The 24,088-nt window shown below is 59.5% G+C and overlaps 2 protein-coding genes across 7 annotated transcripts; both read right to left on the minus strand.

Moving 5' to 3' along the window:
• Window positions 1-352: 352 nt before the first annotated feature.
• Window positions 353-23,318, minus strand: SPATA20 (spermatogenesis associated 20). Of its 3 annotated transcripts, XR_003529523.1 has the most exons (18): window positions 23,312-23,318; window positions 12,164-12,220; window positions 10,995-11,132; window positions 10,694-10,758; window positions 10,135-10,289; window positions 9,755-9,898; window positions 9,287-9,488; window positions 9,058-9,188; window positions 8,873-8,977; window positions 8,295-8,369; window positions 7,870-8,082; window positions 7,523-7,715; window positions 6,582-6,750; window positions 5,949-6,157; window positions 5,610-5,809; window positions 5,407-5,487; window positions 2,997-3,101; window positions 1,735-1,846 (listed from the first exon to the last, which is right to left on the minus strand). XR_003529523.1 is itself a non-coding variant. In XM_027654376.1 (17 exons), the coding sequence occupies exons 2-17, from the start codon at window positions 12,193-12,195 to the stop codon at window positions 1,676-1,678; spliced, it is 2,283 nt and encodes a 760-aa protein (XP_027510177.1). In that variant the 5' UTR covers window positions 12,196-12,220; window positions 23,312-23,318; the 3' UTR covers window positions 353-1,675. The 3 variants fall into 3 exon arrangements, 2 of the variants coding, with proteins under 2 accessions (XP_027510177.1, XP_027510178.1); XM_027654376.1 differs by lacking the exon at window positions 2,997-3,101 and having other exon boundaries at window positions 353-1,846; XM_027654377.1 differs by lacking the exons at window positions 2,997-3,101; window positions 12,164-12,220; window positions 23,312-23,318 and adding an exon at window positions 11,438-12,138 and having other exon boundaries at window positions 353-1,846.
• Window positions 12,512-23,139, minus strand: EPN3 (epsin 3). Of its 4 annotated transcripts, none has more exons than XM_027654380.1 (10): window positions 23,040-23,139; window positions 18,401-19,056; window positions 17,914-18,032; window positions 16,281-16,361; window positions 15,888-15,995; window positions 15,705-15,789; window positions 15,160-15,471; window positions 14,176-14,277; window positions 13,594-13,815; window positions 12,512-13,469 (listed from the first exon to the last, which is right to left on the minus strand). In XM_027654380.1, exons 2-10 carry the CDS (start codon window positions 18,969-18,971, stop codon window positions 13,150-13,152), a joined length of 1,920 nt encoding a protein of 639 aa, XP_027510181.1. In that variant the 5' UTR covers window positions 18,972-19,056; window positions 23,040-23,139; the 3' UTR covers window positions 12,512-13,149. The 4 variants fall into 4 exon arrangements, with proteins under 4 accessions (XP_027510181.1, XP_027510180.1, XP_027510183.1 ...); XM_027654379.1 differs by lacking the exon at window positions 23,040-23,139 and adding an exon at window positions 21,678-21,911; XM_027654382.1 differs by lacking the exons at window positions 14,176-14,277; window positions 23,040-23,139 and adding an exon at window positions 21,678-21,913.
• Window positions 23,319-24,088: the final 770 nt, after the last annotated feature.

Consider the following 24,088-nt stretch of genomic DNA (forward strand, 5'->3'; position numbering starts at 1 on the left):
CTTGACGTGAAATCAATGGCTTGGTGACAGGAAAGGGATGACAAAGGAAGTGTCACTGGGAGGGTTTAACCACTGTGACCACCACTGAGGAGCAGCAGCCATGGGTGCCCTGGCACCCAGCCTGGCTGGGGGATACTGAGAGGACCAGCAAGGGGGTACTGCAACCAAACTCCAGTAAAACCCCTCCTTGCCAAGGCCAAAAAGCTGAAGAGCTGAAGCAGATGGGTGGCTCTGGGGATGGGTAGAGAGTGGGGCCACACAGGACAGGGTCACCAGTACCCAGGGACGGGAGCAAGGCAGAGGTGCCAGGTGAAGAGAGGTGCCACAACAGCAGTTATTCATCACAGAGAACTTTTCATTCTTTTTTGTTTTGGTTTATTCTATTGAGAGGTGAGCCCAATTCATCCTGACAGAGGTTCACAGCACAGCTCTGCCCAGCGGCTGCTTACAGAGACGCGCCGACAAGCAAGTCGGTGTGGGGGAAAGGCATCCTGTGTCTGTGCCTCAGGGGGCTGGTGGGCACCAAAATGGGCTCAGCATATCGCCCCCAGCCCTGTGCCACCTCGGGGACAGCTGCCATTGTGGCATCTGAGATGTCTGGGCTTCCCTGCAGGCACTCAGCACCAGCCCTGCTCTCCGAGGATGCTCTCCCGGCAGACACAGACCAACTCGCTCTGAGCACTCCTGAGGACGGGTGTCAAATCAATCCCCACAGCAGAGATGCCAAGTTAAAAAAAAAAAAAAAAAAAAAAGAGCAAAAAAACCCAGAGGAAAGCAGCCAGCCATCTGCCAAACCAGCAACTTTCAGCTGGATTTCCAGAAACACTTCAGCTTTTAAAACCAAGAGAGGAGAGAAAATAAAACCCCTCCTCTTCCACAAGCATAGAAAGCATTCAGATGAAGTGCAAAATTCCAATTTTACTTCAAAGGCATTTCTCCTGGCTGGTTACCCCCAAATTCTGGCACAACCCACTGGAAAGCTGGTGGGCAGTGCTGTTTTGCTGCCAGATGACAGCACCCGGCCAGCCTGGGCATGGGGTGCCGTGCCAGGGGAGCCCAGAGTGTCAGAGGGATGCTGAAAACCTGGTACTCACCTGTTTGGAAGCAGGGAGGGTGAGGAGGGATGGAGGGGAGGACAAAGTGAGAATAAAGTTTTCATCAGTTGTAATCAGCAGGTTTTTTCATGCACTATATATTAACTTAATGTATGTTACAATCTCCTCTGTAATGGAAAAATACCACAGCTGTTGTAACCAGTAACACGTTCAAGAGCACTTGACTCCCAAGTCATCCAGGTGCTTTTGACAGTGTTACCTTCGGTTGCTATAGGAACCCTAATAGTTTTCCCATCTGACTTCTCCATTAACGCTGGGATTTATATTTAATTTGTTTTCCTTTTCCTCGGCAAGAGGCAGCAAGCAGCAAGTGTGGGTGCACACGCTCCTCCGTGGGTGTCTCCTGGACGTGCCAAAATCAGCACCAGGGACCAGAGTGGGTTGTGCTGAGACGGTGCTGCAGCAACACAGCCCAACCTGCTGCAGGTGGGGAAGGGCACAGCCCCAATGCACTGCCAGGAACCATCTGGGATGGTGCTCAGGGTGGCTTTATTACAGGGCTCTCCCATGGTCCCGTGCCAGTCTGTCCCTCCTCTTGCTTTCCTGCAGGGCTGAGGGGCTCATGGGCTGAGCATCCCACGCAGCTCCTGGGCAGAGGTGACAGGCAGGGAGCAGGTGAAGTTGCTGCAGAGGTAGGCAGTCGCTTTCCCATCCTTCCTCTCCAGGGACGCAAGGAAAGGCAACTGGCGGTAGAGGAACCCAGCGCTGTCTCCATCTGCGAGCATCAACACCTGTGGAAAAGGAGCTGTGAGAGGTGGAGAGCACAGCCAGACAGTGACAGAGAGTCATTCCCTCCCCACTGACTTGCCAAGGGTTGGCAGTGTCCCCCCCATGTGCTTGCCCAAAACGGGGAGGGACAGAGAGCTGAGGGCACCCATGCCCATGTCCCATGGTGGTCACATCCCTGTAACAACTGTAGTGGAGGGAGCACAATGGAGATGTGGCAGCTTTGCCTCCCTTGTCTGCTCCAGACACTCGACAGCCAGGATGGAGCACAGGGACCAGCACATCCCAGCCTGGAGGGGGCTGCCCGAGCCAGCTGGCTCCCTGGGAACACCTGCCCAGCCTAGGGGTAGCCCCAGAACCAGCTGCAGTATCACCCCATCCCATCCACAGCCCAGCTCCTCCTGCCTCCCCCCACGCTTTCCAAAAAACTCAGCCACTGGCTGTGGGTCAGGGGCTCTCCCAGCTGACACAGCAGCACCAGCCAGGGGTGATGGCCGGGCTTCCAGGATAATTAGCTTTTCTGAAAGGGAAAATGTTTGTTAAAGCCTCAGGGCTTGCAGGCTAATCAGGAGGAAGGCCAGGAGCTGGCTGAGAGCCTTGTGTGACACCGATGCACAGGGTGAGCAAAATGCTGGCCCTTCCCAAGGCCCAAGGCATGGCAGGAGTATCCTGCTGCCAGAACATACACCCTTGCCCACCCCAGCCCCAGCCCAGCAACATGCACCCGCTGCAGTGCCTGCCAGGCATGGACACGCTCGCCACATGCCACTACACTCATACCAATGCCAACAAGGGATGCCAACACCAAACGCTGCTCCCACAGCACACACATCTCTCACCCCGGCACCACTTGCACCACCCCTGGGGCCATCAGCAAACCCAGCACTGACACCCAAGGATGTGCACACAGCCTCACCTGTACCTAGTAGGGGCTGCCCACACTCCTGTGTCCCCAGGGGGCCACTGTGTCCCCAAGTCCCTGTCCTGGATAACGGTTGCTGCAGTCCTGTCCTGTCCCCCATCACCCCCACATCTGCTTGGCCACTGCCCTGACCCAGCTCTGGCTCAGCCCGTCTCCCTGCCTGCCTCCTGCTCCCCCCCAACTTCCTCCCCCCTCGCCTTTGTCTGGAATTAATTCCAGGAGTGATTAATTACCAATTCATGTCCAATCTGAAATTCATTATTCATTTTTCTCACAAGCTCCCCAAGGTCCTCTCACGGGGCCAGGATGAAGGCGAGCGGCAGGCGAGCGCTCTGCAGCTGAGGAGATAATGGGATCCTTCATAATTACCCTAAAGACCATTAACAGGGCAGGGATCTATACCAGGAGCTGGGATTCAGCCCTGGAGCAGGGATCCAACTCTCTGTGCTCCCAGCACCAGGACACTCTGAGCAATAGCCATCAGCATCACCCCAGAGCACTTGCCCCACAGCAGCCGCCTGTGGCAAAGGCCTCCTCCTGGCCCAGGGTCCACTTAAAACCATGACCTCAATGCCATTTTATCACTGGCATCTCGTTACACCAAGGATTCCAATGTGAGGTTTGTAAGGAATTAATTACTGGAACGACCTAATTAATTGTGTTCCTGTAGATGAGCCTGGCCCCCAGCGCCCTGCCAGCACTGAGGGAGTGGGGGCGCAGGGGACACAGCAATGATGTTTCCCCAACTCCTTGGCAAAGTGAATGCCCAAAGCTGCCACGTCCCTGGAGCAGGTGACCTGGGACTGCTCTGCTTCAGTCAGCTTCCCAGGATGGGGAAGGAGAGCTCAGGAGCAGCTGGAGGGGGCAGGAGGCGGGTGGGAAAAGGAGTACCCGCATGTCCATGTGATGCAGCACGAAAAGATGGACAGCAGTCGGGAGGCAGCAGGCTGCTCCCAAAGGCAGTTAGACCCTCTGAGCAGTAGGATTCTCCCTCACCTTCCCTCCATCACCTCTGCAAGGTGAGGAGTCATTGCTACTGCCAGACATGCTGCTCAGCTCCTACCGCTCCTGCACACTCATGCTTGGGGAAGCAGAGACATGTGCCCATTGGGCTCTGCTCCTCTGGGAGCCACAATCCTTCTTCCAGGAAACAAACCCAAGATACTGAATGAAACAGCTTCAGTTCCATCCCACCATTGCAACACAAGGAAGATGCGAGGGCAGGCAAGGGGCAAACAGGGCCAGACCCCTACCCTGCCTGCTACCAGGGTCCAGCTTCAGCCCCCCACAAGCCCCACCAAGCACAGCCCCCCTGCACGCAGCCCAGACAGGCACCACTGTGCTGAGGCAGCCCCTGAGCACCCTGTGACATCACTCCCCCACGGAAATATCCATCCAGAGCACCCAGCCCTCACCTTCTTCCCTACCCCGAGGAAGGCAACAGCTTGAAGGAGAAAGACCTGCCCCTGGGGAAGGAGCACCCCCACCAGCCAGGCTTGTTACCAGCTTAGCAGGAGGGAGCTGAATTGCAGGGAAGGAGAGGACATGACCATGGTGCTTGTTCTGCTCAAGACCCCGAAGCTGCCCCTGACGTGGGCTCGGGGGACCAACAGCTGAACCAGCTGTGGGCAGAGAGAGTGGGTTATCAGCAGCAGTGCCGGGCTGCCCACTGCCACCACAGCACTTCCTGTCCCTGCAAACTGGGTCACCCACTGTAATCCTTCAAAGGGAGACAGGAAGAGTGCAGGAGCAGAGGCCCTGCAGATGGCACAGGGACCAGCATGGCTGAGGGTGCTGCTGGCCAGGTAATGGTGGGAGGAAGGAGAGCTGTGTGCCCCACTCACACTCCTGGGAGTTGTGTCCCTTCTCCAACATCGGCATTAAACACGGCTGGGCACACAGACAGAAGGTCAGGGGTGACAGCCCCGTGGGCTGAGCTAATGTGAGGACAGAGCAGGGGATCCTGTGCTGACAGCTCAGCCCTCCACAGTTCATGGCAGTTGGGGCTACAGAAGGAAACTGGTGCTTTGGTCTCAGCACCAGCTTGTCACATGCTGAGGTTGAACATGCCAGTCCCTGGCACCAGCACCCAACAGGCAGGGATGAATCTGGTCCAAACATCGAATCCCCTCACCCACAGCCCAGTCCTACTTCCCTTAGCTCCACAGCTTTGCTGAGGTCAGAACCATCATGCCTAGGCACACTGCCTACCACACCTGATGAGCACCAGCTTTGGGAAATGCCAGCCCCTCCCAGCTGGGGGTACCCAGAGCTGGAGCAAACCTTGCTACTTCCAAGGATGCCAGGGTGGCTACAGGCAGCAGGTGACCCACACACTGGCTGGATCTGCATGGGGCATGACACATCCCCACCAGGCACGACACACTGGCACCAGAATGAAAGGTTTTCCCTTGAGAAAGCACTGGGCTCAGGCTGAAAGCAATGTAAACAGCCAGCAGCAAAAGCAGCTGCTGCTGCAGCTACTGATGGGCTGGGCTGCCTGTGCTCTGGAAAGGACAAGATGCTTCCTGGAAGGGAGGAAGGACAGAGGAGGAGAGTGGATGTTAAAGCAGCACCAGGAAAAGGATGGAAGCACCACCAATGCAGGCAGCAGAGCCCATTGCAAGTGGAAGGCACCTCTACCTTGTTTGGGCTGAAGACAGAGCGGACGCAGTGCAGCATCTCTTTGGTGTCCTCTCCTTGGGGGTCCCCACAGATAACGACCTGTCCAGGGGGAATGTGAGTGGCAGGAGGGAGAAAACAGAGCTGTGACTGCAACCACACCACCGCCAGAGGCCCGCTCCCTGCAGCAGGTCCCAGAGGGGACACTGAGTCCCAGCCCATACCTGTTTGAGGGTCTGATGGAAGATGGCAGTGGCCCGGGCCATCTCTGGCAGGGCTATCGGGATCTTCTTCAGCCTCTCTGAGAAAGCAGCCAAGATCTGCCCAGCTTTCTCCACCCAGTCCATATGGCCAGAGTAACAAGCTGCTCGGAGCAGGTTTGTAACAGTGACAGAGTTGGCAGTGGGCTCTGCTCCATCTTGGTCTGCAGGGGACAACAGCTCCCATCAGTCCAGTGCCTCACCACCCCATAGCCTGATTCTCTTGCCTGGCATCGCCCCTGTCCTCCTGAAGCTGCCCCACACCATCACCCATGGAGATCATGGCCATGTCCCCAAGCTCACCACCCTTGAGGCGCAGGAGCACGGAGGGATCACCAGCCTCGCTGGAAAAATACGCAAAGCCATTGGGGTCCCAGAAGAGCTTGTCTTGCATGTGCTGGAGATGCAGGGCCCACTCCAGCCAGTCCTGTTCCAGTGAGGCTTCATACAGGTCAAAGAGTGCTTGGATGACGAAGACATAATCCTCCAGGAAGCCTTGGATGGGCACAGCACTGCGGGGGCATATGGGGAAGGAGCATCAGGATCTCTACAATGACCAGGTTGTAAATGTTCTCCAAGCCAACAAAGCCCTGCCTAGTGGTCTCTGCTACCCAAGGAGATGCCACCAAGATAAGCAGTGGCTGTGCTAAATCATCACAGAGCTCAGCCCCAGGGTTCTGTACAGGAGATGAGGGCAGGGGAAGACTCTTGCCATCATGGATGAGGAATGGGAAAGGATTTGACCTTAATCCCTCCTCACTGGGTGGGGGGCACTAACATCCTTAACTGCACTGGAAGCACAGTTTACTTTTTACTTTACAAAGTAAAAAGCCTCTCTCTCTCCCACTTCAGTCCTGCCTGGAAGACAGGAGGATGGGCTGTGCTGGGAGCCTGGGAAGCACCTGCAGAGTGGCCAGTTGACCTACAGACACTCACCTCTTCTCCACTGAGTTGTCCTTGCCCCGGTAGCAGCTCCGCAGCAGCCTCCCGCTGTCGGGGTCGAAAAGGTGTGTCCTCAGGAATCCAGCTGCCTGTGCAGCCCTTTCCACATACCCCTGCTCAGCCAGAGCTGCCCCAGCCTGGGCAAAGCCCGAGATCATCAGCCCTGCATAGGCACAGACACAGGGATGGGCTCAGAGGGGCACACGGGACTAGCAGGGAGTCTCTGTCTGTCACTGGAAGGATGCTCAGTGTGAAGCTCATCCTCCCTGATGCCAGCAGGTCAGGGCTCAGTCACCAGCTCTTCTGCTCAGTTCAAATCACTAAGGAAGTCATTTACTGTCACCAAAAAGAAAGGCAGAGCGCTGCAAGGCCAGCAGGAGCTGAGCTTTCGCTTGTGGGCAGAAACAGGGCTTAAGAGTATTCCTGTTTGCAGGAGGTGGTATAACTGCAGCCCACACTAGCTCCAGATCCAGACACCCAGGGATTTACTGCTGGGAACAGTGCCTGGGGTCCTGAAGTATAACCTGCAGCAGGACACCCAGACAGACAGACACAGAGCTGTGGTTCCCCCTGTGCATGCAGCAGTGGGGATGGGCTCTGTGCCAGCCTGGATTCTGGGTCCCCAACTCAGTCCCCTTCCCCACAGCCCAGTCAGGGCAGCTGGGCTGAGCCAGGAAAAGAGTTTTGCTGCTCTCTGCTGGCAGCTGGGGAGGGAAATAAAGCCAGAACAATATTGCAATGCTCCACAGCCTCACAGCTTGCAGGTGTGGGGCTGCTTCCCCACAGTCCCTGATCCCAGCCCACCCGTGCCTCTCTGGGCATTCTCCAGGCCCAACAGGACTTGTTGCTACCAGCCCCCCAAAACGTGCTGGCCCCAGGGAGCTGCAGAGGGGTCCAGCCAAGGAACATGCCCCTGGAGCTGAGCTGCCTCTCACCATTCCATGCTGCCAGCATCTTGGAGTCCAGGTGTGGCCGTGGCCGCTGTGCCCGGGCTGTGCACAGCCTGTGCCGGCATTCCCGCAGCAGGGCATCCAGCTGGCCCAGCTCCAGCCCGAACCGGGCTGCTGTCAGCTCCGGGGAGCTCCGGGCAATGAGGACGTTCTTGCCCTTCAGCTCCTCATGGGGGTCCTGAAGGGAGAGAAATGAGTTCTATGAAGACCATCCAACTGCAGAGGTGTCAGACCCCGTGTGCTTTGGGGCTGCTCTGCCATCCCTCCATGGCCAGGGATGTGGGTCCCCCACCAATGCTCCCGGTACCAGGCAAGTCTTTGCTCTCCCTCACCTGCATGGGGTCCACGTTGCCGTTATCCTTCACTCCATAGTGGTGCATGAAGACATCCCCCAAAGTTGTGCCCTCTGTGGCCCCCTCGACAGGGTCAGGGAGGAGAGCCTGGAGCTCCTTGGCCTCCCACACACAGAAAGCTCCTTCTCGCTTCTCTTTGGATGTGGTGGTTGGGTAGGAATCTGCATCCTCTGCACTATAGAAACCTCCTGCCTGGGAAAAGAGCAGCAGAGAGACCCTCCAGCTACCGGGACAGCACCTTCAAAGAGCTCCCCATCACTGCTTGGCTGGCAGTCCAGCCACTGAGCCTCAGCAGCGCCACAGACTGAGCTCAGCTGGGGAGGGAGAGAGGGAAAAGAAGGCCCAAGCCACATTCCAGGGCAGGGTAAGTGGATCCCTTTGGCTCAGCTCAGGGAACAACCTACCTGGTCACTCAGGTCCCGTGAGACATAGAGCAGAATGTCACGGGCAACATCAGCAAAGAATTCATCACCAGAGATCTGAGGGAGGCACAGGGTGGACATCAGTGTTATAAGGGGCAAGGGGGAGGCAGGAGACACAGCAAGATAAAGTAAGAGACTCCGATCTAAAGAGTTGGCAAAGGAGGTGAGTCACACTTTAAAGTCCAGGGATTTGAAATGTGGGATGAATTCAGAGTGAGATCTCCAATAGAAATCTACTATCAGTGTATACTTATCATCTACTAACCCTGAGGTTACACCAAGGTCAGAGGCAGCAGCATTTGTTTGCTGACTTGCAAAGACCAGCCCAAAGGCTGTTCCCTCCCCTGTTATGCTCAAAACCCTGGGGCTACACTGTCACGGGTTTGTGCAGTGTTTCTGTTTGAACAACAGCAGATGAAGGGGAGCATGGGATTGCTCCATGCCCATGGGATTGGCAGTATTTTGGGGAACAGGCTTTGAAGCTGTTCCCCAAATCAAACCAGCCCTCCCCAGCCAGCACGAGTGGGCTCACCCCTCACAGAGGGATGCCACAACTGTACCTGAAATGCTCTGCTGTACACAGCTGCCAGCTGCCCCTGGTCATACAGCATCTTCTCAAAGTGAGGGACGTGCCAGTGCTGGTCGGTGGAGTAGCGGTGAAACCCCTGCAAAGACCACATGGACACGTCTCTACCCCACATTTCCAGGGCATACCAGGGGTTTACCCCCAAGGATTTCCTCCTACCTGACCAATGTGGTCATGGATGCCCCCATGAGCCATCATCTTGAGGGTATGCAGAGCCATCTGCAGTGCCTGGGCACCCTCTGGAGTTGTTTGGTGCAGGGCCCAGTATGTGAACATGAAATTCAAATTCACTGAAATACAGGGAGAAAGTGGGAGGCTGTGGGGTGAGCTGTGCCCCCACAGCACTGCCTGCCCCAAAACAGGGCTCAGCAGCAGAGGCCACACTGACCTGGAGTGGGGAACTTGGGGGCTTGGGAAAAGCCACCATAGTCCTCATCATAGGATCTGGAGAGCTGCTGGAAACAGGTGTCCATCACCTCTTTGGATGGTGGGGGTGACTCCTGGCCCTGCACACGGATTTCAGATGTCTGTCTCAATGCTTCCAGAATCCTGTGGCTGCTCTCCAACAGGGCATCTTTGTTCTTCTCCCACTAAGATGCAAAGGAGAAAGACAATTTTTCCATGTTTTTATTCTCTGTTTCCTGCCTTACATCAGTCCACACCCATCTATGGCTCTTGATCACCCTCCCCAGACCAGCTCAAATCCACCTCCAACCCAGCCAAAGCTCTGGCATGTTCTCTAGGATACTCTTCCTCACAACTGTATCACCTAACTCAGTCACCCTTCAAGCCCAGACCAACTTCCCTGTGTCCCTTTTGGCTGAGCACTGGCTGCTACACCATTCCTGCCCCGCACCTGCTCTGCGATCCGGAGCAGCACAGTCCGAAAACCAACGCGATGAAATCGATCCTCAGGAGGGAAGTACGTCCCCCCAGCAAAGGGCTTGAGATCTGGGGTCAGCCAGACGCTCATGGGCCAACCACCTCCACCGCTGGTGGCCTGAAAGACACATCACGGGCGCACCAAGGTCACGCAAGAGGCACCTTCTGCTCTGTGCCCCTCCAGCACATCCAGGAGCCTCGCTCGAGGACAGAGGTGTGTTTCTCTCCACCCCCAAGATGGCCCCATCCATACTACCCCACAAACTGGTTCCTCTTGCCTGAGGAAGGTGACCATGAACCTCAACTTGAGGGAGCCAGTCAAAGCCTCCTGGGCACTGCCCGTGCCTCCCTCACCTGCACGAAGGTCATGTACACTCTGTCCACGTCTGGCCGCTCCTCACGATCCACTTTGATGCACACAAAGTGCTTGTTCATGATCTCCCCGATCTCCTTGCTCTTGAAGGACTCCTCTTCCATCACATGGCACCAGTGGCAGGTGGAGTAGCCCACTGAAAACAAGCTCAGGTGAGTGAAGAATGGCCCTTTGCAGGGAGCAGGACACATTTGACTGATGGGGAGATCACTCAGAGATGGGGAGCCCTGTTATGGGCAACAGCTACTGCTCCCCTAGAGAAGAAAGGGAGGGGAAAGGAGAGGAAAGGAAAGGAGGGCTCCTTTGGGCCTCCACAGAAGGAGGGGAAAGGCCCCCTGGGCTCTCCAGCTCTTCCTCTTAAAATCTGGCCAAATCTTGCTCCCAAGTGAGCCCACCTTTGGAGAGAGCTTTTCCAGCACGTGACCCTCTCTTGTTTGGTGTCCATGAGTACCTACATGGCTACTTGGGATGCAGCCCAGCTTATCTGATCATCTATTGAACCACCCACGGGGACACGAAATATGTCTTGTTTCTGGTTACCTGACAGGAATATCACCTTGTTTTCTTTCTTTGCTTTATCAAAGGCTTCCTGACCCCAAGGGTACCTGTGGGGGGGAAGACGAGAAAGGAACTTCAGGGTTTCCAGCTGCCAGGACCCAGGCTCCTCCAGAACTGCTGCCTGGTCAGAGCAGTCAGGACAGCCAGAGCTGGCTCAGGAGGGTGGACTCCGAGCCTGGGGGGCTTCCATATGGCTTCCTGGGGGGGCTTCCAGCAAGTCCTTCAGCCCCACAGACACCAGGAGAGGAGGAGGACGAGGGGGAAAGGTTCCCATTGCTCTTACCAATCCACGGGGTTGTGGGCGTGCTGCAGCAGGTATGGGGATTTCTCGTTAATGAGGCGGTTGGTGTGGCAAGAGACGCCAGGGGGGCTGGGTGACCCCCCCGTGGCCATGGTTGCCAGCCCCGTCAGGAATGTGTACCTGTGACACCAAACAGGGTCCTGGGCTCCCTGCTCAGCACAGGGGAGCTCAGCCTTCACAGAGAGCCACGATGGCCCAGGGCACAACCACCATCACCCCAGTCTCTGCTGGTGCCCCCACTCCCAGCCCCAGTTCTGGGTGGCACTTAGTCCACCTCCTTCCCCACCACCCCGGACCCCACAAGTCCTCTCCACTCAACTGGAGGCTCAGGGGAGGTTGTTCTCCTCCAGTTTGGCACAGCCATGGCAGGGGACTGCCATCCCCAGGGCTGCCCCCGCCTCCCCCAGCACCCTTTGGGGACACACCTGACAGCTGTGGGTGCAGGAACAGCGCCTGCGGGACTTGACCTGCATGTCCTCAGAGAGGAACATCCCCTCAGAGAGGAAAACGCCCTTCCGGGGGTGCAGGGGTGGGTGGAGGGTGTGGGCAGGGCAGTTACAGGTTCTTCATGGTGAAGGGAGTGAAGGGCAGGAGGGGACCAGAGAGACTCCCCTGCTGCTGGGCAGGATGCAGGGCTGGGGCGTGAGGATGCAGGAAGAGTGCAGGGATGCAGGGCTGGGATGCAAGGCTGGGATGCAGGTCTCAGGTGCAGGGATGCAGGGGTGCAGAAGGGGTGCGGGGATGAAGGGCTGCGATGCAGGGATGTAAGGTTGGGACACAGGGATGCAGAAGGGGTGCAGCGATGAAGGGCCGGGATACAGGGATGCAGAAAGAAGTGTGAGATGGGGTGCAGATCGGGGGCGCGGAGAGTACGTAAAGCCCTGCAGGGGGTGGAGGAATGCGGGGAGGATTTAGGGAGGATACGGGGGTGTGCAGAGGGATGCAGGGAGGATGCTGGGGAATGAAGGAGAGGCTTTAGGAGGGATTGAGGAGGAGATGCAGGGCGGGGTACAGGGCGCTGCAGGACAACTTAGGGGATGCAGGGGGGCACAGAAGGGGTGCGGGGAGGCAGCGATGGCGCAGCGGGGCTGCCGGGTCACACATCCACCGCCCCCGGGGCCGGCCCCGCCACCCCCGGGCCCCTCCGGTACCTGCGGGCGCTGCGCAGCGGCCCCGCCAACATGGCGGCGGATCGGCCCGGCCCCCGACTCCAACGGCCCCGCCCCCGAGACACTATTGCTCCAATCATCGGCTCCGCCGCGCCCACGGCCCCGCCCCCGAGCCACCGCCCCTTCTGGCTCCGCCCGCTGAGACGCTGTAGCTCCAATCACTGACCCCGTCGTGCCCCCGGCTCCGCCCCCTTAGCCGAGGCCCCGCCCCCTGATCTGCCGCCGTGCCCGCCCCCCCCGGCCCCGATCCCGATCCGTATCCCGGCCCCGATCCCGATCCGTATCCCGGCCCCGATCCCAGCGCCAGCCCCGTCCCGCAGCCGCACATCGTGTCGCTCAGCGCAGTTTATTGTCGCACGGGCACCCGCAGCCGCCGCCGCCGCGCCCAAGCCCAAGGGCTCCCCGGACACGGAGCGGCGCCCAGCAGTGGGCGGGGGGCGGCGAGACGGAGGCGAGGGGCAGCAGCCAAGGGAGCGCGAACCACGCGGGGTGGGAGAACCCCCCCAGCTCCCTCCCCCCGGCCCCGCGCTGCCTCAGCTCCCCACAAAGCCCCCCCACGCCGGGGGTCCACATCCAGCAGCCGGACCCCAGCGCACCCGCCCGGTCCCGCTGCAGCGGAGCCCCTACACCACAGCCCTTCACGGGGGCTCTGCCCTGGCCCCCTCGCAGGGCAAGGGGGTCCCTTCCTGCCCGTCAAGCACCGGGGCTCATGCTGGCTGCCCCCCAGCCAGCCCCACCGCGGCCCCCCGCACTGGCCCTCGCAGGGGAAGGGGGTCCCCTGCTGCCCGTCAAGCACGGGGGTCTCATGCTGGCTGCCCCGCACAGCGGGCACGGGGTCGGGGCTGGGTGGGGGGCACACTCCGGTGCAGCTTTAGCGAACCGCTGCCCCCTCAAGTCTTGGTGGGAGGAAAGATGGGGGGGGGCTGTAACAGCCAGGGAAGGGGCGAGAGTCCACATGTCCAGAGGGTTCAGAGGAAGGGGTTGAGCCCCCCGGGCGCGGACGGCGGAGCCGGGGGGCCGCTCAGCGGCAGTAGAGGCTGCGGCAAGGCGCCGGGGAGTTCGGGGAACGTGCCAGCCTGCGGGAAGGCACTGGCGGAGGCGGGGAGGGCGGCGGTGGCGGAGGGGACGCTGCTGAGGGGCATCGGCAGGGACGCGCTGTAGGTCATGGAGTTGGCGGGGTGGCCGGCGGGCAGCCCGGGCACCGGCGAGCTGGTCCGCATCTGGTTCAGCGTCGGCTTGGGCTGCTCGGACAGGCTGAAGGGGTTGGTTGGGGACGGCGTGCTCAGACCTGGCAGGGATAGGATGGGACACATCAGGGCGGCCAGGTCATCCCCAGCACTTCTCCTCTTCCTCCCCAAAACACCCCCTGTCCAGCCCAGGGGAGCCCCTGGCTAGCAGCCCTCAGTACCTACCGGAGAGGAAGGGGTTGCGGGTCTTGGAAGCCGGTGTAGGTGCGACCAGGGAGTCCAGGTTGACCAGGGAGGAGGCGGCGGGGCCGAGGAAAGCCTCGGGGGTTTTACAGTCCTTCCGCTCCTTGCCGGATTCGGGCAGGGAGTCAGCCAGGTTGGTGAGGTCAAAGCTCTTCGCCCCATCCTGCCTGGTGCTGGGGAACAGGTCGCCAAAGGGGTCCGGCTCTGGGATGGAGGGAGGGGAGATGAGCCACGTGAGCCACTGGGAGACACCAAGGGTGATGGCGTCCCCTGTCACCGCAGGTCACAGCTCAGTGTGGTGGGCTGAGCCTGCAGCATGGCCTGCCCAAGTGCCCCCTGGAGCCACTATGGGAGCTGGCAGGGCTGGGGACATGGGTACACGCAGGGACCAGAGCTGCTCTCTCGCCTACAGGAGAGCCCAAGCCCATGACAAGTTTACAGATGGGGACAAGCTTTGGCCACGCCAGCAAGCAGCCACACGCAGCCCTGGCCAGCCCTGGAGCTGCCTCCCTGCCACGGGCAGGGACAGGTCACCGTCCCCACCCGCCCGCTCCCGGCTCTTACCCACGGGGCTGCTGGACTTGGCCGAGGAGGGCGGCTGCGAGGGCTCCTGCTCCGGCGGCTCGGGTGGCTTTGCAAACGGGTCGAAAGCGTTCCCCCCTGGAGCTGGGGGGAAGAGGGGACACTCAAGGAGGGGAGCAAGCGGGGAGGTGGGAGGCAGGAGATGTGTGGGCAGGAGAGAGGCAGGGGTGGCTGCCTGCAAGGAGACAGAGAAGAGGGGGTACAGTGGGGGGCTGGAGTGGGGTTGGGGGTCAGGAATGTGCACTGGAGAAGGCTCAGATGAGACAGACCGTGGGGTCATTGCAGAACAAGACACCCCCACTGCTCACAACCATACCCCTGCGGCAGGCTGGTCCCTTTCCCAGCCCCAGAAGGGACAGGGGCAGGGGACAGGTCTGCAGAAATGCTTTAGGAACCAGCACTGGCCCTCAGAGCGGGTTCTGTGCCCCTCATCAGGGACCAAAACTGGGGACAGGACACGCAGGACCTGCAGGGGGCTGGAGGAAGCACCAAGGAGGAACTGAGAGTGGCACTGAGCTCCGAAACACAGGCTGCTCCTACAGTTGCCTCCCCATCTGCAACGTGGCACCTGCGACCAGCAACCGTCCCGTCTGGTCCTGGCGTGGTGTGCAGGGGTGGTTTGGGGTGAGCAAACAGGTATCACCGACGGGACACACCATCAACCTGCTGCTGGAGTGGTGTGGTGGCTGCCATCCGCTCCCACGGGAGGGCTCCGTTAACTGCCGTGTTAATTAAAACAGCCTATTCTGTGCAGAGATAGAGCCTAAAAGTTCCTTGAAGTCTTCAGGATGCTGAGGGGTGAGCAGAGGTCCTGCTGCGGGGCAGGAGAGCGGGCAGGGGGTGTTTGGGGAGCTGGCTGCAGGAGGATGGGGGCAGAGCGCCGAGATGCCCACTCGCAGGAGGGTAGCGATGCTCAGGGCTGTCCAGAATCCCCAGCAAAGCCAAAAGGTCCATCAAGCCTCTTACCAGCGTTCGGAGGTTGCTCGGGCACAGCAGCCCAAGGGTCAGGAGCTGGAGTGGAACCGGAGCCCTGAGGGGCTGGGGGTGATGCCGTCCCCCAAGGGTCAGCGGGAGGGAAGCCAGAAGACACAGGTGCCTTCCCCCAAGGGTCGGAGGCTGCAGTGGTGCTGGGGGAAAAATCCCAGGGCCTGGCAGATGTTTGCTGGGCTGAGGCGCTCGCCTGGGAGAGGGGCTCCCCACTGGTGTCCGGGACTGGCACCCAGGGATCTGCTGCACCGGCCCAGGCAGAGGCCACCGGCTCCGCTTTGGCTTTCATATCTGCAAGAAGAAGGGAAGCTGTGGCACAGGGGAACAGTGCAGGGCACAGAGGGATGCTGAGTGGCAGGGATGTGCCCCGAGGGCCATGACTTCTAGCAGCAACACCCATGCATACAACAGAGGAGAACCCAGAGGTCTTCACTGTTGAGCTACTGGGGATTGGGGAGGAACAGAGGCAAGGGACGGGTTTCTGACACTGTCCCAAATTTTGGCAGTCTGCGAGGTGCCCTCACCTGGCACATCCCACGGGTCAGCAGACGCGTGGCTGGAGGGTGCTGGCGCTGGTCCGAATATATCTGCCAGCTCCAGGATAGAGGACTGCAAACAGAAAGGGAATAAAGAGGTGAGGGAAGCCTGAGGCAGACCTGTGGGAGCTGATAGCTGGCTCTGTGGCCATCCAGCCCCCAGTGCTGTACCTGGCTTTTCTTCATCTTATCTTCTTCTTGCTCTTCCTCCCTGCCCTGGGCAGTCTCCTCCACGGCTCTCTGCTGCAGGGAGTTCTCCCCTTGCCAAGTCCTCACCTCCTGCGGGGAGAAGGGATGGGGTCTGTGAGCTTAGCAGCCCTTCAGCCAGCACCTTCTCCAGAAGACAGACCAGCACAGGAGCTGCCACCGCATCCCCGAAAAGTCCCAGCATCCGAGCAGACAGCTCCCTCAGGGCTGAGCCCACTAGGAGAGCACTCAGCAGACAGCCCAGAGCAGGGAAAGCAAAGCGGGCACTGGAGCAAGGTCGTGTTTTGGGCTCCAGCACCCCAGAGAGAAGCCCAAATGCAAGGAGAGCGGAGCGCCAGGGCTGCAGGACACAGGTACCTTCTCGTGCTCCTCTTTGCTCAGCGCGAGCGCGAGCTGCAATTGCCTTTCTTCATCTGTACTGGAAATTGGAAGTGGCTTCTGCCAACAGAGGAAATTGGGTGACATTTCAGCTTGCCCTCAGCTCGTAGGACTGCTCGGAGGTCCCTGACCTTGCCACCACCTCTCCTGCATCCCCTCACCTGCCTGCACAACATCTGTGCCCATCCAGCTGGCCTTGCCTGCGGACCCCCAGCCCAGTGTCCCTGTGCTCTCTAACCAGCTCCTGCTCAGGCTCCCTGTGGCCCCTGACCAGCTCTTTCCCTGACCTGCCTCTGCATTGAGGCTGGGATGACCCTAAATTAGACAGCCAGCATCTTCCCTGGGAGGTTTTCAGGGACCCTGATGAAGTCAGTGGAGGGATGAACTAGGCACCCCTTTGCCCCGGCAGTCTCCTGGGGAGAAGAGTTTGTGACACTGACTGGCTTCGGTTTGGGAATCCTGCAGCCCTGCACCCAGACCTGAGGCAGACTTTGGGGAGAGGCTGTCCCTGTACCACCATGGTGGCCCTGATCACCACCCTGTGACACTTGTCCAGCAGTGTGGGACCCACTGGGGCTGGGAATGTGCCACCCCCAGTGGGGGTGACTGTGTGTGTACATCTGTACACGTGTGCACATGCGTGTGCAGCCCAGATGGACTCCAACAGGCGGCACTTTCCAGAGCATGTTCCTACAGCGCTCATCGCAGCAGTGTGAGGAAGCTATAAATACTCCAATTCCAGGACAAAAATAGGGATACACGCCCTGCTCTGTCTCCAAAAGAGCCTCTATTGGGCAGGGAAGACGGGCAGCAGCAAGCGCTGTCTCTGGAGCATGTCCCCTGCCCGGCAGGACTGAGCTCGTGGTGCTGGGTGCCAGCTCCAGGGGATGTCCCTTGGTCCCATGTCCCTCTGACTGTGTGTGCTGGTTGTACCCACAGGCTCTGTGTGGGCCGTGCCAGCCAGTGTGCAAATAATCCTGTCCCTAGTGGAAAAGGGGCTGTGGCCACCAAACAGGAGAGGGGACAGCCTGGGGTGGTTTCAGTCTGGGGCAGCAGCTCACTTGTTGCCTGCATAGCTGCTGGGCTCCTCCTAGGGCTGTTTCCCAGTGCTCTTTCTACCCCAGTTTGAAAGGACAGACAGTAGGACCAAGCCCCCAGCCCAGTGGGGGTGCTGCTGGCCCCACATCCACCACACAGACTGCAGGCCAAGGCTTTGCCCCCTAAAACCTCCATGGGAAGGCAAGAGAACTGGGGGAGCTTAGAGCAAAAACCCTCTGCAAAAGAGGGCAGCCAGGTGGAGGGCGGTTGTAGCAAATTCAGAAGAGTCCCCAAGTTCACCCTGGGGTCTGGGAGGCTGGACACATCCCCATCTGGTGCTGTCCTCTCTGGTATGAGGACAGGGAGCAGGAGCAGCCCATGCCTCCATCTGCCTGCTGGCGATTTTGGATGCCAGGCACAATGCGAGCAGCCCGGTGTGGTTGCGGGTGCATGCACCAGCCTCGGGCAGCCCCCAAATTCCTCCCTCCTCCCAGGGAACTGAGCCATTGTGCCCACATATAAGGCAAGGTGCAGGGAGATGCCTCGTGCCCCAGGACAGGCAGGGCCGCCCTACCTTCTCTGCCTCCTCCCGACTCATGGCCAGCGCCAGCTGCAGCTGCAGCTCCTCCTCGCCCGTCGTCTGGGGTCGTGCTTGCTCCAGGTCAGAGGCGAACCGTGGGGATGAGGATGATGCTGGGAGATAAAAGATGAAAAGGGGGTGGTGTCAGTACTGGGGTATTCGGGGGAGCACAACACCAGCCTCTCCTCCAGGCCCACATCCCAATGCCCGGCCTCCCCAGGGCACATAGCCCCACATTAGAGCTCCTGACCATGAACAAGCCATGGGTTTAAGGCTGGAGGCACCGCCAGCTGCCACTCCTGCTGGGGTTCACCACGGAGCCAAATCTCTGCTCCATGGTGCAGGATGGAGATGGGCTTCACCACCACCACCACCACCACCACCCCCCTGAGAGGAGAGCAATGGGCACCAAGCAGGCGCAAACCTAATGCAACACCTGCCCCCACTAAGTGAGCCTGAGCAAGCCACCAGCAACACTCACAGTTGAAGGAGGAGGGCGAGCCCCGTGCCCGGCCGTAGTCCTCGCCGTAGGGTGATGCACGGCGGCCGTAGGTGACCTGGTGGCTGCCACTGCCCATGCCCTCCAGGGCCATGCGCTCCTTGGTCTGCAGCGCGTGCGCCCGCTCCTGCTTCAGCCGCTCCTCGTCCTTCAGCAGCGCCATCACCTGCTTCACCTTCTCCCGGATGTTGATGCCCTGGTCCTTGCCATCGCGGTCCACGTACTGGAAGTCCTTCAGCGTCTGGATGGTGTAGAGGTTCTCCCGGCACTGGTGGGTCACCTTTTCGGAGCCGGTTTTGATGAGGTAGTCCAGGAGGGTGAGGGCTTTGTAGACGTGACGCCAGTTCTTGCCACTGTCGTTCAGCCGCCGCCAGATCATGCCCATGACCTCGGCGAAGGCCACCGTGTTGAAGGTGAGGTCGGCGATCTCTGACATCAGGGAGCTGGGGGGTCCCCAGGGGTCATTGGAGGTGGCCTCCCGCACCTTGATCTCTGCCTCCGAGTAGTTGTGCACGATGTTCTTCACCTGCCGGCGCAGCGCCGAGGTCGTCATGGTTGTGTGGTGCCGGAAACCTGCCAGCGGCAGGCAGCAACGGTGCAGAAGGAATGAGTGATCACGGCCACAGCCTCACCGGCGCCTGCAGCGGGGGAACAGTGACACAGAGACCTCAGCGTTGCCCCAGCCACTGAGACCCATCCCCAGAGCCCTTGGTCGGCACCAGGGACACTTCTCAGTGTGGACGCGCCCATCATCGGGGTATCAGGTGCACCCTGGGGGGCTGCCACTGCTCGCTAACCTAAAGACACACACAGTGGTCACAAGAAAAAACACCTCATAGCAAGTGATACCCAGCACTGCAGGGCTGGCACAAGGTTTGACTCCGGATTCAGCAACATTTGGAGAAGAATTTACCCTGCACTTCTGCTTCTAAAAGTAACCATTTGAAAATGGCAGCTCCCTCCTCCGGATCCCAGCTGCCTCAGCCCCACCATCCCAGCAAAGCTGGTTTCAGACCCCTCCCAGACCTTGCACCAGCCAGGGGCTCCCCCATGCCCCCAGATGCACTACCTGCTTGTCACACTACCTTGCTGCACACAGCCCTGCTTGTCCCAGTCATCACCCCAAGGCTCTCAGTGCTGCCGAGGATGCGTCGTGCAAACTCAAAACCCCGCTGTGAGTCAGAGCCTGTCGCGACTCACTCAGCTGGCAGCTGATCAGATGGGTTTTCCCAGCAAATTCGATAATTTTGCTCCAGCAAGAGGCTGGCAAAGTCAGGGTGCTAACAGCCAGTGCCAGATCAGTGATCAGGATGGATAATGCAATGCCCCTCTCCCCAAAATCTCAAGCTGTTTGAACCTCCTCTGTGCCCAGACACAGGGCTGGGGCTGCAGGTGCTGGTGTGGCCAGGAGCTGCCCTGATACCTCCCCATGGGCAATGCCCATCCTTGGGATGCCCTGCACTGACATAGATGCAGTGACATGGGGCAGTCTGGACCTGTCTTCACGTGAGCCCATCACACTCCTGTCCCCTGCTCCATGCTGGTCCTTAATCTTCACCTCCTCCCTGCACACTGGGAAGACACTGTTTACCCTCATTTTGTCTGAGGGCCAAGTCAAGGCAGAGGCAGAGGCTGCCGGGAGCTGCCTTTCCCTCGGCAGGGCCGCACCGCAGGGCCCGGGAGCCGGGCTGCTCCCACAGCCCCCACTGCGGCTGCGACAGAACTCACTGGCAATTCTTCCCCCATCCAAGATAACGCCTGCAGGCAGAGGAGTATCTCCCCCACACAGCGGTGTCTGCAGGCAGCGATTACTGGTGTCCACCCACCACCCACCTCGGATGCCGGTACCTCCCTGGACCTGTCACACCGTGTCCAGCCCTCCACTGGCTCTGGACAGTGCTCCGTCCTGCCGGAGCTGGGCCGTGCTGACGCTCCCAGGAGCCACGCACGGCACCCACCACGCTACCATACAACCCGTGCGACCAGTCCGGCACCTCCTGCTCCCGTGGGCCAGCGGCCAGGCGCCCCACGGCTCCACCAGCAACGTCTCCCGTGAGTCAGAGAGGAGCCTGGCACCGCCACGCTCGCGGGCGGGCAAAGTTTCTCTGGAGACGCTTCCCTGCATCGATTCCCTTTCGCAATGCAGCCCGTCGGCGCGGCCTTTGGATCCCGCCGGGAGAGCCCAAGGCACAGACGGCCGTGCCACTGCCTGCCTGGCACGGAAACACCTGCAGGACAAGGGCAGCAAAGCAGCAAAGTCCTCCAGGACTTGGCTGCGTGCTCTGCTTTCCACCAACACCCAGGTGGAGATAAAGTCACATTTTCCAAAGGTGCCACTGGCCCAGAAAGCACCAGCAAACACCAGCACTCCAAGGAGAAGAAGGCAGGATGGTTCCTCCTGCCGCCAACAGGTCTCCTGGCAGGACAAGCCCCAGGTCCAGCGTGACAGGCTCCTGACATTGCTTATCCAGGCCAGAGACCTGATCCCAGCTGGACTTTGCCCACCATGAGATGGCCTAGGAAGTCTGAATGGGAAGAGATGGGAAGCATGGGCTGGGGTAGGGATAAGAGGAACGTAATCAGGGCTGGAGCTGCCAGCAGGGTTAAGAGCTGTGGGTTTATCAAACACAATATCACCCCGCAACCCCCCCGGAATATAAAGGGAGTGAAACAGAAGCTGTGCGGGAGATAAGGCAGCAGCACCCAGCAGCTCATATGGAATTACTGCAGTGACCTTGAGCAAGAGGCGGCCAGGTGGGAGAAGGACACACGGCTGCGGGGCCAGGTCCCCATCGCCCGCGGCCCAGAGCGGGGGACTGCGGGGGCGACGCGGGGGCGGCGGGGAGGGCGAGGAGGAACGGCGTGGAGGAAGAGCTGGAGGGGATGGGGGACTGCAGCGGGGGCAGAAGGGTCCGGCGAGAGAAGGGGGGGCCCGGAGAGGGGATTACAGCTCCATCCCCGATCAGGTGCAGGGCTGGGAGGAGCAGCGCCCGCCATGGAGGGGGGAGCGGCGGGGAACGGCTCCCGCAGAGCCCTCGGCCGCGCCGCCGGCTCCCGCACCCGCCCGGATCCCGCTCCCGCTCCCGCAGCCGCCGCGGGGCCCCGAGCCCGGCCCGGGAGGCGTCACGGCACCGAGCTGCCCGCCGGGGCCCGGCATCCCCCGCAGCCTGCGATGCCCCGGTGTCCAGAACCTTCCTCCTCCTCCTCCTTCCCCCCCCCCCCCCCCATCCCGGCTGCCGGGGCGCACGGCCCCGCTTACCTGCGCGGTGCCGCCGCCGGTGCCGCCGGGGAGCGCGGGTGGAGGCGGCCGCAGCCGCCCGCTCCTGCTGCGCGCCGCCGAGTTGCCGGGCTGGCTGGGCAGGTCCCGACGGCAGGTCCCGGCTTAACCCCTTCGGGGCCGCCCGGGCACCGGCCGAGGCGCTCAGCAGCCCCCCCGGCCCCCCCGGTGCGGTGCGGCGCAGCGCGGTGCGGTACCGGCCGCGGGGGATGCGGCGCCGAGCCCCTGCCCCGCCGCATGCGGGAGGCGGGGATGCTGTAAATGCTCAGTCACTGCCCCTCGCTGGCAGCCAGCCAGGCGCTGCTCGCTGCTGCTGCCTTGCTCGCCTGTATTTTTTTTTCCCTCCTCCCCCCATTATTTTTAGACAGAAATCCACGTCCACGGGCGCGGAAGCGGCTGCGAGGGATGCCGACCCCCCCCACCAAGCAGCTCCCTCTCTGCTACCCCAGGCCATGCTACCAATTTGGGTTCTTTAAATTATTATTCATTTTTTTTGCTAGGATCTAAATTTGGAGCAGATTCTTCCCCTGCTCTGAACAGCTCCCAGAGCCTGGCTGGGGGGAGAGAGGGAGGCATCAGATGACATGACAAAATAAGTCATGTCTCTCGATCATTTCAATGCCACCCCCTCTCTCTCCCAGCCTCTGCCTTCCATTTTAATCACTGACAGCCCTTCAAGTATTATGGATATATATAATCTTTTTAGTATCACTGACATTTTCCATGATGGAAAGCATCTTGGGGGTGCTGAGACATTTGGGAGAGGGATTGTGCCTTCTTGCTGATGCTCCTGCCCCACAGAGGAGAGCTGAGACCTGTCTTGCCCGAAGGTCCTGCCTTGGGTCCCAGGGGGAGGCCCCGTGCCTCCCAGGGCTTTGCAGGTCTGAGTAACCTGACGTTCCCAACAAGCTCTGGCCATGCAGGCTGAATAAGCATCCAGTCCCTCTTCCAGCTGCAGCCTGGGAGAAGAGCACATCCAGCATCCAAACCATCCCCAGATTAGCCCGGAGAACATCCCAGCTCGGGCAGTGGGAAGCATTCTCCATGGCAGCCTAAGATCCAGGTTTTCCTCTTCCTCCATTCCCAATGCTCCTGATTCACTGTGTCATATGCTGAGGCAGACAGCTTGCTCTTCTTCAGGCACTGATCTTTTACAAGCAAAGTGAACCTTTCTGTGCAGAAAACACCCTATGAAGTGTTTTCAGAGCTGTACAAACATGGGGTTGCTTTGTTGGGGCCCACAACCCCACTGTGGGAAATGGGACCCAGCAAGGCACTGATTGCCCTCAGCACAGCCTGGCTGCTCACCCAGACCCCCTCAGCCATTGAGAAATGCACTGTCACCTTCTGCTTGCAGCATTTTCCTAGAACTCCCCCTCTTCCCAGGCTCTCTGGTGGGGTGATGATGTCTTCAGGCCCCCACTCACGTGCTGGGTTTGGTATGCAACTCCCAAGGCCAGGAAGGTCGCTCACCTCACCTCGGTTATTTAGCAAACACAACACAAATTATTAACACTAATACAAATAATGCCCACGTCTGGGAGAGGAGAAGGAATACTCTCCTTGCCTGGCTGCAAGGGTTTGGCTGACAGACCAAGGGTCCCTGCACTGGTGACAGAGCCCACGTCTCACACTGGGCCTGTAATGAGGGTACATATTTCTAAAGCTGTTCTGTGGAAGGCAGCTCTAATTCCACTGCAGTTCCCGTCATGTAACTTCCACAAATCAATGCAAAAGGAAAAAAAGCAAACCAGCTGGCTCAGAGAAAGCTGCAGCAGCCAGACAGCAGAGTATCACAGTTGTTGGCCCACACATCCCTTCCCGCGTGCTGCTTGTACCTTGTCCCCTGAGGACACACTTGTCCAAGGCTGAAAGAGGCACTGACAATATTTATGACAAAAATTATGACAAAATTATGACAAAAAATTAGACTATTCACAGGTTTGTTCTGCAGAGCTCTTACACCACCCCCCTGCCCTGTGCCACCAGGCTCCTCCCATGGAAGGGAAGGAGATGGCAGCACAGGACATTCTTCCATCGTATGTGACTGATGTAAAACTCCCATCTATCTGGTGTCATATTAACAGATTTTCCTGTGGGTAGAATAATACATGGAGCCTGTTTTCCATAGGCTGGACTGGAGATATGGGTCCATGGAGACACGGATCCATGGCGACATGGATGGGTTTTGCCATCCCTTAACGTAAAGCTACCACATGAAAGGATTCCTGCCTCCGAGACAATCACGTTGCCTCTAGAACGTGCAGACTCCCTCTCATCTACAAACAGATGGCTTGAGCAGTTTGAGTTGGGCAGATTCACAAGCTGATAATCATCTCCAGGGAGGCAGGAGCTATTGTCAGAGCCTGTGAGACACACCCCAACTTCAGGCC

This window comes from Corapipo altera, unplaced genomic scaffold (assembly GCF_003945725.1).
Source record: "Corapipo altera isolate COAL_440 unplaced genomic scaffold, ASM394572v1 343, whole genome shotgun sequence".
In the NCBI taxonomy this organism is placed as follows: domain Eukaryota; kingdom Metazoa; phylum Chordata; class Aves; order Passeriformes; family Pipridae; genus Corapipo; species Corapipo altera.

What these genes read in the sequence shown, in the direction of transcription:
- SPATA20 (XM_027654376.1), bottom strand. Translation starts at nt 12,195, where the DNA reads ATGTTGGCGGGGCCGCTGCGCAGCGCCCGCAG. An exon ending in GCCCACAACCCCGTGGATTG is followed by an intron (nt 10,759 to 10,994) that starts GTAAGAGCAATG and finishes TCCCCCCCACAG; the next exon opens with GTACCCTTGGGGTCAGGAAG. An exon ending in TCCATGACCACATTGGTCAG is followed by an intron (nt 8,978 to 9,057) that starts GTAGGAGGAAAT and finishes TGGTCTTTGCAG; the next exon opens with GGGTTTCACCGCTACTCCAC.
- EPN3 (XM_027654380.1), bottom strand. Translation starts at nt 18,971, where the DNA reads ATGACGACCTCGGCGCTGCGCCGGCAGGTGAAGAACATCGTGCACAAC. An exon ending in GCAAAGAGGAGCACGAGAAG is followed by an intron (nt 15,996 to 16,280) that starts GTACCTGTGTCC and finishes TTCTCCCCGCAG; the next exon opens with GAGGTGAGGACTTGGCAAGG. An exon ending in TGACCCGTGGGATGTGCCAG is followed by an intron (nt 15,472 to 15,704) that starts GTGAGGGCACCT and finishes TTCTTCTTGCAG; the next exon opens with ATATGAAAGCCAAAGCGGAG.